The sequence below is a fragment of the Saccostrea cucullata genome, unplaced genomic scaffold, assembly GCF_032062105.1.
Source record: "Saccostrea cucullata isolate Sc308-1 unplaced genomic scaffold, CSIRO_AGI_Scuc_v1 ctg9241, whole genome shotgun sequence".
Taxonomy (NCBI): domain Eukaryota; kingdom Metazoa; phylum Mollusca; class Bivalvia; order Ostreida; family Ostreidae; genus Saccostrea; species Saccostrea cuccullata.
In genome coordinates, this window is record NW_026933318.1 from 7,099 (window position 1) to 25,654 (window position 18,556).

Genomic DNA, 18,556 nt, shown 5'->3' on the forward strand with positions numbered 1-18,556 from the left:
CTGTTATTATGTTGTAAACTCAAAATTAAAAAAAATGATAGGTGGATGAAATTGTTCAGGAGATTCCATCAATCATAGTAATACACGTACACATTAATACATATGAAGTTATGTGATCCAGGTTCTGGGTGTGTTTGGTTAAAATAGCGAACAAACAAGGCTATTGTTCCAAATTCAATATAAACAGAACTATTTGTGCTTTAATAGTCATGCAGTTTTTTCTTTACGGACTTTCTATGGCAAAATAAAACAGTTTTCAGTATATGTTTAACATATTTTTTATTAACAAACAATAAATAACAAAGACTCCATTTTGAGGACTGGTGCCATGAAATCGGTGCACAAACTTAGTAATAACCTGTAAAGTAAAAAAAAAAAATATATATATATATAAATACTCAGTAATGCTTTTTAAATGGCTATTATGAAGTATTATTAAAATGTGTTAAACTACAAAGTCGTCATTTATTTAGGAAAGAAAATCTTTGGAAAAAAGTATTGAATTCCAGCTTCAGTTTATGCCTATCTGTTTGAATAATATATGTATTCTTCCAACTGACAAAATTTAAATGTTATAAGCTTTTGATAATTTTTCTGAATTACCTCCGAACTTTTTCTTGAAGATAGGTCTCATAAATCTGATTTTCCTGATTGGAAGGACCCTCATCTTTTTGTATGAAGATTTTCTGTATCCTCCGCCGTAGCGTTTTTTGTATCCTCCGAACTTTGGTCTGTAGATGACCATGGGTCTGTAGTAACCTCCGCCAATAGCACCCTTTCCGTATCCGCCTTTCTTTCCTCCAAATCCTCCACCAATGCCAGCTCCAGCCCTAGCTCCTACTGAGACACGGGCACCCACGGCGGCTCCAACACCGACACCTCCTCCAATACCAATACCTCCTCCGATCCCGCCTCCGATTCCTCCTCCGATTCCTCCACCGATACCTCCTCCTCCAATAATTACGGAATCGTCAAATGATCCGCTGACGGAGTTCAGATTTCCACCATTGATGATTGTGCTGTCATCGAAGTTTCCGCTAATGGAGTTCAAGTTTCCACCTCTACCGATGATTGTGCTGTCATCGAAGTTTCCGCTAATGGAGTTCAAGTTTCCACCTCTACCGATGATTGTACTGTCATCGAAAGATCCACTGATGCTGTTGATGTTTCCACCTCCAATGACTGTGGTGTCATCGAAGTTGCCATTAATGCTGTTGAAGTCATCGAATCCACCTCCGATGTTATCATGGAAGCCACCTCCGATATCACCTCCGATACCTCCTCCAATACCTCCCCCGATTCCACCTCCAACACCGATACCACCTCCAACAGCGGCACCAACAGCGGCTCCCACGGCTACATCAGCTGAAGCATGAGCACCACCTCCGATGATTCCACCATTGTGGTGATCGAAATGGCCTATATCGTGATGGTCAATGATTCCTCCCTTTCCATGGTGACCATGGTCAATGCTTCCACCATTAAATCCAGCATCGAACTGTCCACCGACTCCAAGATCAACACCAAGATCAACCTGGGCGTTTCCGACTCCGATAGCGCCACCCTTAGATCCGTGATGATCGATGTGACCCGGCTGGTGAACTATACCGCCCTTTCCCCAGCCCTGATCATGACCTATTAAATTGGCAGCCGCTCCACCAATAGTTCTCCAGAGCCCGACATCAGCCAGGGCAAAGACGAGACAAAGGGCGAGCGATCTCTTCATTGTTAAAACTGCAAAATAAAATTACAAATTTATAGAAATCGTGTTTATATAGTTTGAATTGCAATATCTTGTCCTGCAACTTAATGTGTGAGAGTCGAACTTTTGGACCTTAGGCTATGAATTGAATATAAAACATGATTGTACCAAGTTAAAAATGATAAATGGGACAAGACTGGTTATTTTATCTATTCAATATCATTAATTAAACTGTTAAAACATTTAATTTAGAATAATTTTTGAAAGAAACCATACTGAATGAATACCAGGACATTTACTAAGCTGAATCCTTCGTAATTCTTTTTTTTTTCGATTTCAGTACAATATTTGCTCATAGAGAACACATTTTGCAATGATAAGACAACTTACTTGCTTGGAGTCTTTCTTTGGACACATCCACGTTACTGCATGTGCAGCTTTATATATGCTCTGCACCGTCTGGATGTCCGAGTGCTCTATCATCCCTAAAGTGTTAAAATCTGTCATGTTAGATAACAGTTTCATTGTTCCGGCTCAGCCATTTACGTAACCCGCCATGTCCTATGTCCGATTCCAGACAGATGTTTCATTATATTTTACAGTCTGATGTGTTTATTGTGAGCGACCCTCCTTTAATTCACATGCTGTAGACTATGTTGAAAATAAATCTTCAAAGCACGATTGTCTTAAATTTTTGAACCTTTTAGACAAGTGACCCGAGATTCTGAATGGCCGCGGCTGACGACCGCCGCACATTAAACGACAACGAGCGATTGTGTGTATTGCGGGCATGTGCGTTTTAATCGGAGAAAGTGTTTTTTTCTTCGAATTTTAATTAATATTCAGGGATGTTTACCTATGCAGATTTGTTGACACAATCAGAAGAGTTTAAATTATATTCTGTAGAAGAATTTTTAAAATTCCCGTCTTTTCATAATATATGGATAATTATGAGAATGTTAACCAATCAGTAAGTTGTAATAATTAAAATGAAGACAGATTTAGATCACCGTCTGAATTATGTTGTGAATTCACCAATTTTTATTAACATTTCGAAATATGTCTTAATTTTCTGTGTAAAATCCAAATCACGATTTCAAAATTTTTGCCGCGAGTCCAAACATCTTTTCTCTGCAAAAATTTTCGACAAAAAGCTTCATTTCTTTAAAAACCTGTGCTCGTATGTGTAAGTCATTCATTTGCCTAGTATTATTGTTCAGAAATTATGCATAGATATTAAAATGTTTTTTCTTACTTGGATTTACGAAGGATTACGCGAGAAAGTGAGTTATGCATTGTAAAATATATCTAAGAAATCAAAGCTAAATAAACGGTGTATCTGAGCTTTAGAAAATAGATGTATTTGTTATATACGTTCAAATTAAAATGTTCACCGATTTTTAACTTGTATAACCTCGCATTTCTTTCAGTAAAATAGACTTTCATATGTGTCTGTCACTGATTTAAAAGTAAAGTCGGCAAATAGGGTGTTTGTTTTAAATTTCCTTTAATATCTTTAAAACGCAATTGATTTAAATTGTGTAAGTTACAGGAAAGTCCTATCTTTTTTTAAGAAATAAAACAAATAGAAAAATCTTTATAATTTTAGTTTGCCTGAATTAAAAAAAAATAATACGCTATACATCACCTTTTAAAATAATTAATAATAGCTTTGGAGAAGTAGAGAGTGTCAACCCTCATTGTTAGTATAGCTGCAGAACTGTAGCGCTAAGGTTTTAGTCTTGACTATCATGCTACAGATCCTGTAATGCAAAAAATGTGCAATTTACAGCGCAATATTTTTTGCGCACTGTTTGGAAGAATTTCTTCACTTTCCAACTTTAGTAAATCATCTACCTTTCACCCCTATTTTCAGACACATTCGTAACTTTATCCTCCTCTCAACCCTTTATAGTCACCTCTACAGACGCTAAAGTGGCTTGGTTTGAATTGTCTGAGGGATTGCAGAAAATTCCTAATCAAGCAAGTTTATCGCTTGTAGAGACGACTACATAGTGTTGGGAGGTGTATAAAATATACAGATTTATTAAAAAATTTGTTTAGAAATATGAAAGGAAAGGTAGATGATTTACCAATGTTGAAAATTGGATAAATTCTCCCAAACAGTGCGCAAAAAATCTTGCGCCGTAAATCGTCTCTAAAAATGATAAACTCACATTATAGGATCTGTAGCGTTATGGTCAAGACTAATATGTAAAACCATAATTACGCTACAGTTCTGCAGCTATCATTATTACTGATAAAAACTGAAAGATTTTCAAGTGGTATTAGCATAGGCGTTTTCAGTGGATCAAGGGGTGGGTGTTTTCCGGACCCCCATCCTCCAGGGCTGGAATTTTAAGTGATATTAAATCACGATCAAATGACCATGGAACCATAAGGAACAAAGACTACTGTAAAAAAAAAGTGATTAGAAAATTTAGTAAACACCCCCTCCTTAAATATTTTTTTGTACCAATAGGAGCTTTTTTTTAAGTTTTCTGTATAAGTACATATTGCAAGCAATACTAGTAATTGTCTAGCGAAATGTCTTGAACAGGGATAGAAACTTGAAGCTTTTATACAATGTAATTCCCTTGAATCTTGAGTTTTTCTGGATTAATCGAGTTTTTGAAATACATGTATAGTGTTTCAACTTTCAAAAGCAGAAACGAATTATATCACAAATAAAAACTATATACTAGTAAATCTTATATTTCAGTTATAAATTATTTCATTTATTTGAGCAGAACAAAATATCAACTTGATCTATCTTTAACACAGCTAAATAGATCTCGATTTCCATGTCAAAAAGGAGCTTATACCTTTAATAATTTAAGGGGTGGGGTAGAAAACTGGCTCTCATTAGATATTAAAAATTAAGAAAATAACTCTCAAAATGAAAGAAAAAGTGTGCAAGCTCACATACCCCACGCCCCCCCCCCCCCCAACTCGAAGTGCTGAAATTGCCGGGAAAAATAAAGGAATCCCAGTTTCCTGGTAATATGCACATCTATACATTGTGTCCTAAATATCTGCAAAGTTTGACGAAATTCTGTGCAACGGTTTATGAGAAGTTGCGCTGACAATCTGTTCATTTCTATATTCAAGGTATGGCTAAAAATCTAAGTTGAAAAGTGCGGAAATTCCAAGGAAAATAAAGGAATCGGTTCCTGGTAATATGCACATCTACACACTGTGTACTAAATATCTGCGAAGTTTGACGAAATTCTGTGCAGCAGTTTAAGAGGAGTTGCGCTGACAAACTGTTCATCTCTATATTCAACGTATGGCCAAAATTCTACGTTGAAAAGTGCCGAAATTCCCAGAAAAATTATGGAATCGGAATTTCCTGGTAATATGCACATCTACACATTGTGTCCTAATATATATGCTACGTTTAACGAAATTCTGTGCGGCGGTTTAAAAGAAGTTGCGCTGACAAACTGTTCATCTATATATTCAAGGTACGGCCAAAAATCTAGGTGTATAAAAGTGCGGAAATTCCCGTAAAAAAAGGAATCTGAATTTCCTGGTAATAAGCACATCTACACATTATGTCCTAAATATCTGCAAAGTTTGACGAAATTCTGTGCAGCGGTTTAAGAGGAGTTGCGCTGACAAACTGTTCATCTCTATATTCAAGATATGGCCAAAAATCTAAGTGTAAAAGTGCGGAAATTCCCAAAAAAATAAAGGAATCAGAATTTCCTGGTAATATGCACATCTACACATTGTGTCCTAAATATCTGCAAAGTTTGACGAAATTCTGTGCAGCGGTTTATGAGAAGTTGCGCTAACAAAAAAACAGGACTGACGGACTGACTGACTGACGGGTCAAAAACATTATACCTCCCGCAACTTGTTGCATGGGGTATAATCACTGTATTTAAAGTGGAACAAAATGCAAACTTGATATGTAACTCATCAAGGTACAATCACATACCAAAAGCAGCTCAATGTCTGTAAGGCTTTAAAAAACTTAAAAAACCAAGTGGGAAAGACAGGTGAACAGACAAGAAGAAGCTAAAGTCCCATCTGATTTTAATACTTGGAAGACTGATATATTATGTGGTGATAGAATTTCTGAAGAGTAAAAGACCTTCGTTTTCTGTTGCTTTTTTTTTGGGGGGGGGGGGGGGGGCTTAAAGGCACCTGCCTCTGTCTTGATGTAGAGCTTAGCTATAATTATAGCTATGAACTTTTGGGATGTCCTGATAAATTAGTAATGGTAAGCATGTTTGTGATAGTGGCCACAGGGCCTAAACGCCGTTAAGGCCTCGTGGCCCCTTTTACAAAACGGATACCTGAGTATATGGACACAGTCAGGGTTTGTCATCATCATAGGCAATCGATGTGGTGTACTGACTACTGGACAGAACAGTCAAGGTTCCGTAGAGGCATAATATAAACAAAACTAACTTATATAAAGATGTGCTGTCGACACCTAAGAGAAATAGGATGATCAGGACACTGAACAGAAAAGCTAATGATCTCTTCAGTAACAAATCAAGAGGTTGATCTTTTTTTTTTTTTTTTTTTACATGCCAGTGCTAATTAATCAATATACACCTGCCCATTTGTTACTATCAACATGAAGAATATGTCTCCCTAGCAATTAAAGACTGTGTACTTTTTGCACTATGCTTTGAAAATTCTGGCAATGTATACTATGATTATTTTATTCAAATAATTTATGATTTCAGGTAACATAGGTGGTCATAGCAAAGGGAAATAAGTCAAATAACCTCAGTTTTCTAGCACAAAATAATTCTGCCAGCTCCAAAACACTTGTCAAACCACCCACTTGTAAAGCAGGAGGGTATATAGTGATCGGGATGTCCATCCATGTCTGTCCATCCCTCTGTCTGTACGTCCGTCTGTTAGTCTTTAGGGTACCCATCCTTATCCGCAACTCCTCTTATACCTACGAATGAATTCAAATGAAACTTTTACAGAATCTTTGTTTCATAGTTCTTTGTTTCAAAATGAATTTCGATCTGCAATTTCAATCCCATGTTTTCCCCACGTCCGCGTCATATTGTACCCGCCCATTTCATTGTCTATCACTGAATGTTTTGATTGTAACAGATAGAAATGAAGTAAGCTGTATATTTCCAATTTTGCCAGTTAATGTTCCGCAGTCTGAGAGTATTCAGACACACCTAGAAAAACACGTAATACACAAAATACACCATCCTGAAACCAAGCGCCTATGATTTTAACAGATCCAAGAACTTATTTAAAACCTGAACTACTACTGACTCTCTGTAATGCACACTTGGCAAAATAATTAGAGAGAGAGAGAGCATGGTGTATTTTTGTATAAAATTGTATATACTGTACATCATTAATGAAGAAAGGAATAGGGTAACCTCCTTCGGGATGTTCAGTATCTTAGGGGCAGTGTTTCACAAACACATCTTGTTTTCCTTAAATTCAAATATAAAACTATTTACGTTCGCAAAAAGTGGATAGAAGGGCGCAGTACATCACCCCCCCCCCCCCCCCCCCCGCAGTACCTCACCAAACATTAATTGTTGTTATCTTGTGAGTGGAAGTCCTGCCAGTAAAGGTAAAAAAATGAAAAATGAAAGATGTCTTTGTGATGCCTCCGTATGACAGCATATGGCGAGGGTTGAAATTTCTAAATGTCAAGGTCCAAAGGTCAAAATTGTAGGTATATATCTAAAGGAAGTCCTCTCACATGAAATACACCTGCGAATATGAAAAACCTAGTTCTAACGGTTCAAAGTTCATGGTCAACGTTATTTTTTTTTCAAGTGGGTCAAACTCTCAGGTCAAGGTAAAAAGGTCAAAATTGTTGGTAGCCATAGGAAGGTCTTGTCACAAGGAACACACCTGTGAAAATATGAAACCTTAGTACTAGCGGTTCAAAAGTTATGATCATGATTGAAGTTTTTTTTTTAAGTGGATCAATCTTTAAGGTCAAGGTGAAAAGGTCAAAATACTTAAACCCACTGAATCGTCTTGTCATAATGAATGCATATGTGAAGTATGAAACCCCTAGCACCAACTTTTCTAAAGTTAATGCTATGGCTAATGTTAGTAACTTTTGGTTAAAGTGAGTCAAAGTCAAGGTCACAAGGTTAAAATTTTGTAGTACCAAAAGAAAGGTCTTGTTACAAGGAATACACCAGCCAAAGCATCACCCACTCAAAAGTTTTGGACAAGGTTAAAGTTTCTTTGAACAAATATACAAACAGATAAACAAACATACAGACGAACGAACAGAACAAACTACTGTATAGTCCCGAATCTTCGATAACGGGGGACATAGAAAAAACTTAAATCCGCGCCGTCCGCAACTCGATGTTTTCTAGGTTATTTTTAGTTAGATTATTTATATCTACCAATCAAATATTAGGTGTAATGTATATTTATAAGTTATATCGATGGGGAAAACCAAAGTATTTTACAGCGTTGTTGTTGACTGCAAGATAGGTAAGACGTGTGGTATAAATTTTCATTCTTTTTATAATGTTAATGAATGATAGATTTTTAAAGTGATTATAGATAAGCACTGCATGATTTAAGCACCCTTCAGTATATATCCTGGTTATAGATATATATGTCATGTCTACATCAATCTTGTTGTAGGGCCAAAGTTAGCTATAAATCGATCAATAGTAAATGAGTAATGTTTTTTTTTTATTGTGCAAGTTGTTAAACACATTAGTTTAAAGGTATTTGATATTAAATATGAACATTAAACCAGCTAACCATCCAGGCAAAAATATTTACATAGTATTATGTGTGTGTGTGTGTGTATATATATATATATATATATATATATATATATATATATATATATATATATATATATATATATATATATATATATATATATATATAAAAAGCACTAAAAAACCAACAACACTGTATATCCTAAATGTCGGATCTATCAAGTAGATACAAGGTCACGGATGGAAATTTATATAAAGCACTAAAAATGACCAACGACACGAACAATAAAAATTGTCAAATTTTCGGGACGCCCTGTCCCTTCCTCAGGACAAAGAAAAAAGTTAAAAAGTCATAAGAACAAAGGAAAAATAGAAACAAAAACAACTAGCACTACTACTAAGCTACTAAACACTAGATATTTACATACTTAATAAATTACATGTTGAATTCGAAATTTTTAAGAACAACAATAAAGAAAGAAATCCGGACCGCTATGAAATGCGTCCAGTCTATCGGGTATACTCGGGTGAAGTGCGATTTACATAATTGAACGAATTAATTATGCTAATTAATTACGACAATCAGTAAATCGTACATTGTTTCATTCTCTCAAAATGGCGTAACTATACTTAATAAAGAATAATCAAAGAAAAATAAGATGGCAGGGATATTTAAACATATGAATTATGATCCATTATAAATTTTGAAATATTTAAAGACTTAATACCGGGAAAAAATAATTAACAAAGGCGAAAGCAATACATAGCTATGTGGGTTGTTCGAGAGTTGGTGACGCAAATTGACTGTAGAGTGTACACTAAATTGAGAGAATAATCTTGTTTAGTATCGTCAGGAATTGGGTCTAGTTTACGTTCATTCTGGTGAAGTCATTTAGTTTGTTAATACCATTAGGGCGGAATGACTTCAATCTGTGCATCCAGAACTTTTCTTTGCTTTTTCTCTGAGCATCTGTCCATCTTGGGTTATGGTCAATCACCACTACTGTCATATCCTCCCATTTGTGACCCTCAAGGTTGAAATGTTCCCCAACGGGTTCATTGAGTTTTTTGGTCCTAATGGTCGAACGGTGGTTATTGACTCTCCTGCGGAGATCTCCTGTTTCACCAATATACTGTTTGGAGCAAACTTTGCAACTGATGAGATAAATGCAGTTGTCAGTATGACAGGACAAATTCCCTAGTATTTTGTAGCTGCGGCCTGTAACGGGGCTGTTAAAACTGTCTGTGTCAGTACTGTGCTTACAAAGAAGACATCTTCTGTCAGAGCAAGTTTTAAAGCCCCCGTTAGGTAATGGGTTGTCCAGTCTGGTTCTTACTACCATGTCCTTCAGGTTCCTTGGGCGTCTGTATGCAGCCAATGGGGGTTCCTTAAAGACCTCTGCCATTCGTTTGTTTGAATGGAGAATTGGTAGGTTCTTTTGAAGGATACCGCTAAGGTTCTTAAGGACGGGATGGTATGTGGTTACCAGAGGGACCCTACCGCTATTGTCTTTCTCCTTGTAGCGTAATAGGTTTTGCCTGTCATGTCCTGCCATCTCATCAATAGCTGTTTGTACGGTGCGGGCATTGTAGCCTCTTTTGCATAAGTGGGACTTAAGAAGACCACTTTGCTCCTGATATAAGGCAGGGGACGAACAGATGCGTCGAATTCTGGTGGCTAGACCCTTAGGCACTCCCTTAAAAGTGTGTGGGGGATGACAGCTAGAGGGCATAAGATATAGGTGGGAGTCTGTGGGTTTGGTGTGGAGACTGAATTCGATTTCACCATCAATCAGGGTAGATGTAGTATCTAGGAATACGTTTTTCGAATTAGATACGTCTACTGTAAATTTGATCGACTGATGAAAGGTGTTGGCAAACGTAATGAATGCCTCGAGGCTCTCGCGACATTCCACCCACTTCATCTCTATATCGTCAATGAAACGCAACCAGCTATGGGGCCTAAAAGGTGCTTGAAGTAACAAGTTGCGTTCCAGTCTGCCCATGAAGACATTGGCATAAGACGGTGCCATTTTCGTACCCATAGCAGTGCCATTAACAATATTCCACACGATGAGGGTATCGAAGCCTGTAGAGAAGTCTGGGATAGTAGATCCATACAAATTCCTTCTACAGAGTCCCTTGCTAAGCTCCTTGAACATGTTCTCAAGTTCAACAACTTCATGTTTAATGGAGAACATTACCTGCAGGTTAATGGCACTGCTATGGGTACGAAAATGGCACCGTCTTATGCCAATGTCTTCATGGGCAGACTGGAACGCAACTTGTTACTTCAAGCACCTTTTAGGCCCCATAGCTGGTTGCGTTTCATTGACGATATAGAGATGAAGTGGGTGGAATGTCGCGAGAGCCTCGAGGCATTCATTACGTTTGCCAACACCTTTCATCAGTCGATCAAATTTACAGTAGACATATCTAATTCGAAAAACGTATTCCTAGATACTACATCTACCCTGATTGATGGTGAAATCGAATTCAGTCTCCACACCAAACCCACAGACTCCCACCTATATCTTATGCCCTCTAGCTGTCATCCCCCACACACTTTTAAGGGAGTGCCTAAGGGTCTAGCCACCAGAATTCGACGCATCTGTTCGTCCCCTGCCTTATATCAGGAGCAAAGTGGTCTTCTTAAGTCCCACTTATGCAAAAGAGGCTACAATGCCCGCACCGTACAAACAGCTATTGATGAGATGGCAGGACATGACAGGCAAAACCTATTACGCTACAAGGAGAAAGACAATAGCGGTAGGGTCCCTCTGGTAACCACATACCATCCCGTCCTTAAGAACCTTAGCGGTATCCTTCAAAAGAACCTACCAATTCTCCATTCAAACAAACGAATGGCAGAGGTCTTTAAGGAACCCCCATTGGCTGCATACAGACGCCCAAGGAACCTGAAGGACATGGTAGTAAGAACCAGACTGGACAACCCATTACCTAACGGGGGCTTTAAAACTTGCTCTGACAGAAGATGTCTTCTTTGTAAGCACAGTACTGACACAGACAGTTTTAACAGCCCCGTTACAGGCCGCAGCTACAAAATACTAGGGAATTTGTCCTGTCATACTGACAACTGCATTTATCTCATCAGTTGCAAAGTTTGCTCCAAACAGTATATTGGTGAAACAGGAGATCTCCGCAGGAGAGTCAATAACCACCGTTCGACCATTAGGACCAAAAAACTCAATGAACCCGTTGGGGAACATTTCAACCTTGAGGGTCACAAATGGGAGGATATGACAGTAGTGGTGATTGACCATAACCCAAGATGGACAGATGCTCAGAGAAAAAGCAAAGAAAAGTTCTGGATGCACAGATTGAAGTCATTCCGCCCTAATGGTATTAACAAACTAAATGACTTCACCAGAATGAACGTAAACTAGACCCAATTCCTGACGATACTAAACAAGATTATTCTCTCAATTTAGTGTACACTCTACAGTCAATTTGCGTCACCAACTCTCGAACAACCCACATAGCTATGTATTGCTTTCGCCTTTGTTAATTATTTTTTCCCGGTATTAAGTCTTTAAATATTTCAAAATTTATAATGGATCATAATTCATATGTTTAAATATCCCTGCCATCTTATTTTTCTTTGATTATTCTTTATTAAGTAAAGTTACGCCATTTTGAGAGAATGAAACAATGTACGATTTACTGATTGTCGTAATTAATTAGCATAATTAATTCGTTCAATTATGTAAATCGCACTTCACCCGAGTATACCCGATAGACCGGACGCATTTCATAGCGGTCCGGATTTCTTTCTTTATTGTTGTTCTTAAAAATTTCGAATTCAACATGTAATTTATTAAGTATGTAAATATCTAGTGTTTAGTAGCTTAGTAGTAGTGCTAGTTGTTTTTGTTTCTATTTTTCCTTTGTTCTTATGACTTTTTAACTTTTTTCTTTGTCCTGAGGAAGGGACAGGGCGTCCCGAAAATTTGACAATTTTTATTGTTCGTGTCGTTGGTCATTTTTAGTGCTTTATATATATATATATATATATATATATATATATATATATATATATATATATATATATATATATATATATATATAAAATTATTCTTTCTATTAATTCATATATAATCCTGTAAAGTTACATGTTTAAAAATCCTTTATTTCCTATCCAGAAATAAATCAGGAAATAGGACACAGATCATTGAGGTTAATCAGTAACTATAGAACTATTTACAAGCTAGCTGTGATAAATTTATTGAAGAAAAAAAAACAGATCAACAATTAAATTTTAACACTCCGTGAGATTAAGGCCTCAAACAGTATATATATATATTAGATATTTTATGTTAAACTAATTCATACTGCTTTTTTCAGAGATATGTTAATTACATGGTTTTATATCTTCAAGTTTCAATTCAAGATACAGATTGTCCTTCACTGAATATAGATTGATCTGTATAGATCTACAATAGCTAGGCTCCTCAAGTGTTGGTCTCCTGAGTTGTGTACATATGCATTTAAAGAAGGGCCTAGATATTTAATTTTTTGTGGCAATTAGCCAAGATATTCCATTTCCTCGATCCAAAAGAGAAACAGTCCTGTGTGGTAAAGGGAAACTAGAATTTTTATTTTTACTCCCTCATTGACAATAACTTTAGCATGTAAATAGCTAGATTTTGATGCTGAATACCAGTTGTTTTCATTTATTTTTTTTGTAATTTTATATATATTTCCCCTTTTATTAAGAATATATAATGTTATTGATACTAGAACTTATTCAGTTTGAATCAACATGTTTTGAAATAAAAAGTACCTTGTGTATATTTAGGATAATGGATTTTGGGGGAAGTCTTGTGTACGTGGGTCTGACAGACGAGCAGGAAGACATACCTGAGGAAGATGATCTGGAGGAGAAGGAAGAAGAAATTGATCCCCAGAATGCAGATGAAGAGGTTTGTACATCACTGTATACCACCGAACCATTAAGGTCATTCCTTTCACCTTAACTTAGAGATCAAGTGTATAATGACTTGTGGGACTCTTAGGAAGGGAAAAACATCAGGAATCGATTTACTCTGGTATTCATGACTATTCACTTATAAAAAAATAATCTCATGGGGAGGGGGAATGGGCTGGTAAGGATGGTATGTATATATATGAGCATTCTTTAAGTTGGATCTCATGCTTTCAATGAATTGATTATAAAGTTAACAAATATTGTTTGGAGATCATGCCAAGACTCTCGGATCTTATGCTTTATTATGATTCTCTTCTTTGCTTACAGACATGTTGCTTGGATATTCTGGACACAGCAGGGCAAGAAGAGTATTCCTCTGTACGAGACATGTACATGAGTTCGGGGGACGGCTTTATGATTATCTACAGCATTACTAGCAGATCGTCATTCAACGAGGCCTCAGCCATTTATCACCTTACTCAGAAAATTAAAGGCATGGATCATGTACCTTCGGTAGGTTGAAAAATAACAGACAATGGGTATTTAGACCTAAGTTATTAATAGGTTAAGATATATTTCATGCCCCCACCATGAAATGGTTGGATTTTATTATCCATTCTCTTTCCTGGACAATGGGGCAAAGTTCTATTTTTTTCTGCAGCTGGCTTATAGTTTAATATCTTAACATTTTAGTAAGCATATGGTGGCAAAATATGACACTAGTCCATAGAAATGTTGATACTTGCATCTGAAGTGAAAAAAAAAAAAAATATTAAACCAGTAATAATACTTATAGAATCTTTAGCAAGCGAGTCTATTATAGTTATGTTTATGGTTATATAATTATGCATATATGTAGAAAAAACAAGCATTCTGAGAGTTATATTGCATAAGCAATACATGTCCCCTGCCATGTTCCCCTTTTCTCTTTAGGATACAAGCTTGTTCAGAACATTGATTTAGTGCATCATGAACCAGATCATAATCCAAATTATAAAAAATTTAAAATGCGATAAATCCATCAAAAATCATTGAAGCAAAACAACATTGAAATTTGATCTGTATCTCATCAAGGTTCACTTTCATACCAAAATTCAGCTCAATATCTGCAAGGGCTTAGAAAAAGAGTGTGGAAAACCAAGGGGGACAGACTAGCTGACAGACAGCTAGACAGACAGACTCAGAGGTAACTTATAGTCCCCTCCGGTTTCACCAGTAGGGGACTAAATATCAAAAGGAGCATTTCATTAAACTTAAGATTCGATTTTGTAGATTCTTTGTGGGAATAAAAGTGATCTAGAGCAAGAGAGAGAGGTATCATTTGAGGAGGGGAAGAAGCTGGCAGAATCCCTTGGCATTCCTTTTTTAGAAACCTCTGCAAAAACAGGAAGCCTAGTAAAGGAAGCATTTGAAAATCTGGTTTTAGAAATTCCTGAACACAAAGCTACACACAAAGTAAGTGAAGATAACTCAAATAAAATAAGATAATTTAAATAAATAAAAGTTGAACAGATTCTTTCTGAGAGTTATTTTTTAAAATAACAAAGCAGTTTTGTTGATGATATTACCCAAATGCCAAATAAGGGATCTTTTTTCACATCTCAAAAGCTTTTACAAATGTTTAACGTGTATCATCATGCAACTTCAAAAGTATGTGATTGTTCTTTCTGATTTAGAGAATGATGACTTTAGTTGTTTCTGTTTATCCTAGATCGTCATGCTTGGGTCTGGAGCTGTTGGAAAATCGTCACTGACAATTAGATATGTATCGGACCAATTTGTTGAGAATTATGATCCAACCATTGAAGATTCTTATCGTAAAATGGTCAAAGTGAAGGGAAGACGAAGAAAAGCAGAGCAAGGTATTTCATTTATAGATAAACACATGTAATACACATAGGTATCTAGTATATATTAAATTTTTGCTAGGAATTTGATATTTCTCCAATTTACATTATTTGCAATTTGATAGGTTAAACTAAATTTCAATTATTATATCTCTCTCTTTTCCGTCTCAGACTCGGTTATTGCAAATTGAGTAAACTTTTTAGCTCACCTCAACGAAGTTGGGGGAGCTTATGTAATACCCTCGGCGTCGGCGTCGGTGTCGGCGTCCACGTCGGCGTCGGCGTCCCAGGTTAAGGTTAAGTTTTTTGGAGCAGTTTTCTTTTTAAGTACTTCTGTGTCCTATATTGATTAGACATGCATGGAAGATGGTTCTAGTGTGTTTCATTGTACCAGTCAAAGTTTCAGATGCTGCAATTTCAGCAAAGGAATGACCAGGTTAATGTTTTTGTAGCAGGTTAACATTTTTGGTGCAGTTTTTTGTGTAGGTTTCATTTCCATTTAACTATAAGCCCTATGTTGACCAAACTTGCATGGATGATACATCTAAGGATGGATACTACCGGGCTTGCTTCGGATGCTGAATCTGACCTACATTTTCCGGTTGAGTGAACAGGTTAAAGTTTTTGATGCATGTTTCATTTCCAAGTAACTATAAGCCCTATGTTGACCAAACTTGCATGGATGATACATCTAAGGATGGATACAACTGGGTTTTGCTTCGGATGCTGAATCTGACCTACATTTTCCGGTTGAGTGAACAGGTTAAAGTTTTTAGTGCAGGTTTCATTTCCAAGTAACTATAAGCCCTATGTTGACCAAACTTAAATGGATGATACATCTAAGGATGGATACTACCGGGTTTGCTTCAGATGCTGAATCTGACCTACATTTTCCGGTTGAGTGAACAGGTTAAAGTTTTTGGTGCAGGTTTCATTTCCAAGTAACTATGTGCCTTATGTTGACCAAACTTGCATGGATGATACATCTAAGGATGGATACAACCGGGTTTTGCTTCGGATGCTGAATCTGACCTACATTTTCCGGTTGAGTGAACAGGTTAAAGTTTTTAGTGCAGGTTTCATTTCCAAGTAACTATAAGCCCTATGTTGACCAAACTTGCATGGATTATACATCTAAGGATGCACACTACCTGGCTTGCTTAGGATGCTGAATCTTACCTACTTTTTCCGGTTGAGTGAACAGGTTAAAGTTTTCATCAAGAGATGAAAATTCTCAAATTTGCTTCAGATGCTGGATTTTGATTACATTTTCATGAAGAAGAACTAGTTTAAATTTTTATGTAGGTCTATTTAAAAGTATCAGATCAAAATTGCTTGAATATTTTCAATTTTGGAATGTACACTTTTTGTTGGTTAATTGTGTGACTTTGCCTTACTTAAAGACAACATTCGTTGAGGTGAGCTCTGTAATCTCTGATTACCTATGTTTTCTTTTGTGTTTGGAAATAATAACCAAGTACACTGCAGCTTAAATGAATGAAAAATTCATGAATTCCAATAAACTAGCTCTTTGTGCTGATTTTCATATTTTCTCCAAAAAAAAAAAAAAAACAAACAACAACATGTAAATTTGATTTTAAAATATTGGCTCTAGGTGAACAAGAAAAACCCAGAAGACAAGTATCCAGGGTAAGAAGCTTCATCTCCTCAATTAGTGGGATCTTCTCTCGCAGATTGTCTGGACGACGATCAGCCACAGCAGAAGATTTACCCGATCAGCAACGGAGAGGTGACACAAGGGGAGGTCATCCAAGTCGTCGAAAGTCAGCCCCGCCCATACGATCTCAGACCAAGGCCAAGAAGACCATTAAATGTCAGAAAGCCGACACCAATGTCATCTTGGTGTCCATGAAGGATCTTGATCAGATGGACAATGTTGCTACGGGCGACCCGGTGTATTGTGATGGGTGTCAGGTTGTGTTGTCTTGTATCTCTGAGACACAACAGGATGGAGACAAGCTGCTATGGAACTGGTAATATTAAAGCCATTGACATTCATTTACTATGCAGAGGTTGCACATACTGAAATGAAATTGGTATACAGATTTATCAGAAAAATATCTATGGGCCAGGTTTTGTTTTTTGGTACGATTGAGCAATTTTTGACAGAGTTATGCCCCTTGGACTTAAAAATTCTAATTATTTGCAGTTTCCTTTCATTTTCTTTGCAGATCTAGAGGTTGCATATACTGAAATGAAATTGGGTATATGTACAGATTTATCATCCCCTTGTCTAAGGGAGGGAGGATAAGTGTTTCACAAACATCTCTTGTTTATTCATATCACTCTTAGGGCCGGTGTAACGTTGAATATTGACCCGAGTTGAAAATTGACCCGGGGGTCATTTTTCAACGTTGAATATTGAACCAGGGGTGTTTTTTCTCCGTTGAAAATTGAGACCAAAAGTCGTTGAATTTATACCCGGGGTCATTTTTCAACAGCTTGATATTTTTTTTCTTATCCCCGATGACCACAACAAGTTGAAAATAGACCCTGTTGAAAATTGACCCCACCTCAGAGTTTGAACATTTTTTGAACTGGGAAGTTGTTTTATGGGATTTATCAGTATCTCTATATTTTTTATATTTCGGTTTCATTTTATTTTCTCTTTTCAAGAATAATAGAAATAAACCTATCATCCTGTGTATATATATATATATGTACATTTTGATCAGTACCCAACTTCAGTTATCTTCAAGCATGAATTTTTTGACAATACTTTCTAAAATCCACATCCATAAATAACAACAAAACTATGAATAGGGCATAAAACAAAAATCCTGGAAATCTGGTGTCTAGAAAGTGAGACCAATATGTATTAATCGGGTGGGCAGAACATCCCATCTAGTCAAATTCAGTATAAAAATTAACAAAATTAAAAGCCTAAAAATTAGAATGAAACACATCGTCAAAATAAATCCAATGATAGGTTATATTTGTGAAAAGATCAATATAGCGACCATAACATGTACATGTAAGTAATGCTGACTTCAAACAAGGTTGGTGAAATCCCTGTAACAAACGTATCTGTCAGTAGCCTGTGTTGCAGTCACTATTGAAATAACGACCACTATTGAAATAATTATATCAATAGTGGTTGAGAGTGCATTTCAATAACAAACATAGGTAATAACCACTATTGAAATACAACCACTATTGAAATAATTATATCAATCGTGGTTGAGAGTGCATTTCAATAACAAACATAGATAGTAACCACTATTGAAATACGACTACTATTGAAATAATTATATCAATAGTGGGTGAGATTCATTTCAATATTAACTCACATAGGTTGCAAGTTGCAACCACTATTGAAATAATGTTCACT

General features: G+C 36.4%; 2 protein-coding genes across 2 annotated transcripts; one reads left to right on the forward strand and one right to left on the reverse strand.

The window, feature by feature from the left end:
• Window positions 1-347: 347 nt before the first annotated feature.
• Window positions 348-2,188, reverse strand: LOC134237972 (uncharacterized). Its single transcript, XM_062720104.1, has 3 exons — window positions 2,093-2,188; window positions 604-1,734; window positions 348-358 (listed from the first exon to the last, which is right to left on the reverse strand). The coding sequence occupies exons 2-3, from the start codon at window positions 1,724-1,726 to the stop codon at window positions 348-350; spliced, it is 1,134 nt and encodes a 377-aa protein (XP_062576088.1). The 5' UTR covers window positions 1,727-1,734; window positions 2,093-2,188.
• Window positions 2,189-8,120: 5,932 nt separating this feature from the next.
• Window positions 8,121-17,237, forward strand: LOC134237975 (circularly permutated Ras protein 1-like). The gene is made up of 6 exons (XM_062720107.1): window positions 8,121-8,167; window positions 13,229-13,352; window positions 13,685-13,870; window positions 14,630-14,812; window positions 15,069-15,219; window positions 16,820-17,237. The coding sequence occupies exons 2-6, from the start codon at window positions 13,233-13,235 to the stop codon at window positions 17,200-17,202; spliced, it is 1,023 nt and encodes a 340-aa protein (XP_062576091.1). The 5' UTR covers window positions 8,121-8,167; window positions 13,229-13,232; the 3' UTR covers window positions 17,203-17,237.
• Window positions 17,238-18,556: the final 1,319 nt, after the last annotated feature.

Coding starts and splice junctions, on each gene's coding strand:
- LOC134237972 (XM_062720104.1), bottom strand. CDS start 1,726: ATGAAGAGATCGCTCGCCCTTTGTCTCGTCTTTGCCCTGGCTGATGTC.
- LOC134237975 (XM_062720107.1), top strand. CDS start 13,233: ATGGATTTTGGGGGAAGTCTTGTGTACGTGGGTCTGACAGACGAGCAG. Junction 13,353..13,684: donor CCCAGAATGCAGATGAAGAG/GTTTGTACATCA, acceptor CTTTGCTTACAG/ACATGTTGCTTGGATATTCT. Junction 15,220..16,819: donor ACGAAGAAAAGCAGAGCAAG/GTATTTCATTTA, acceptor TATTGGCTCTAG/GTGAACAAGAAAAACCCAGA.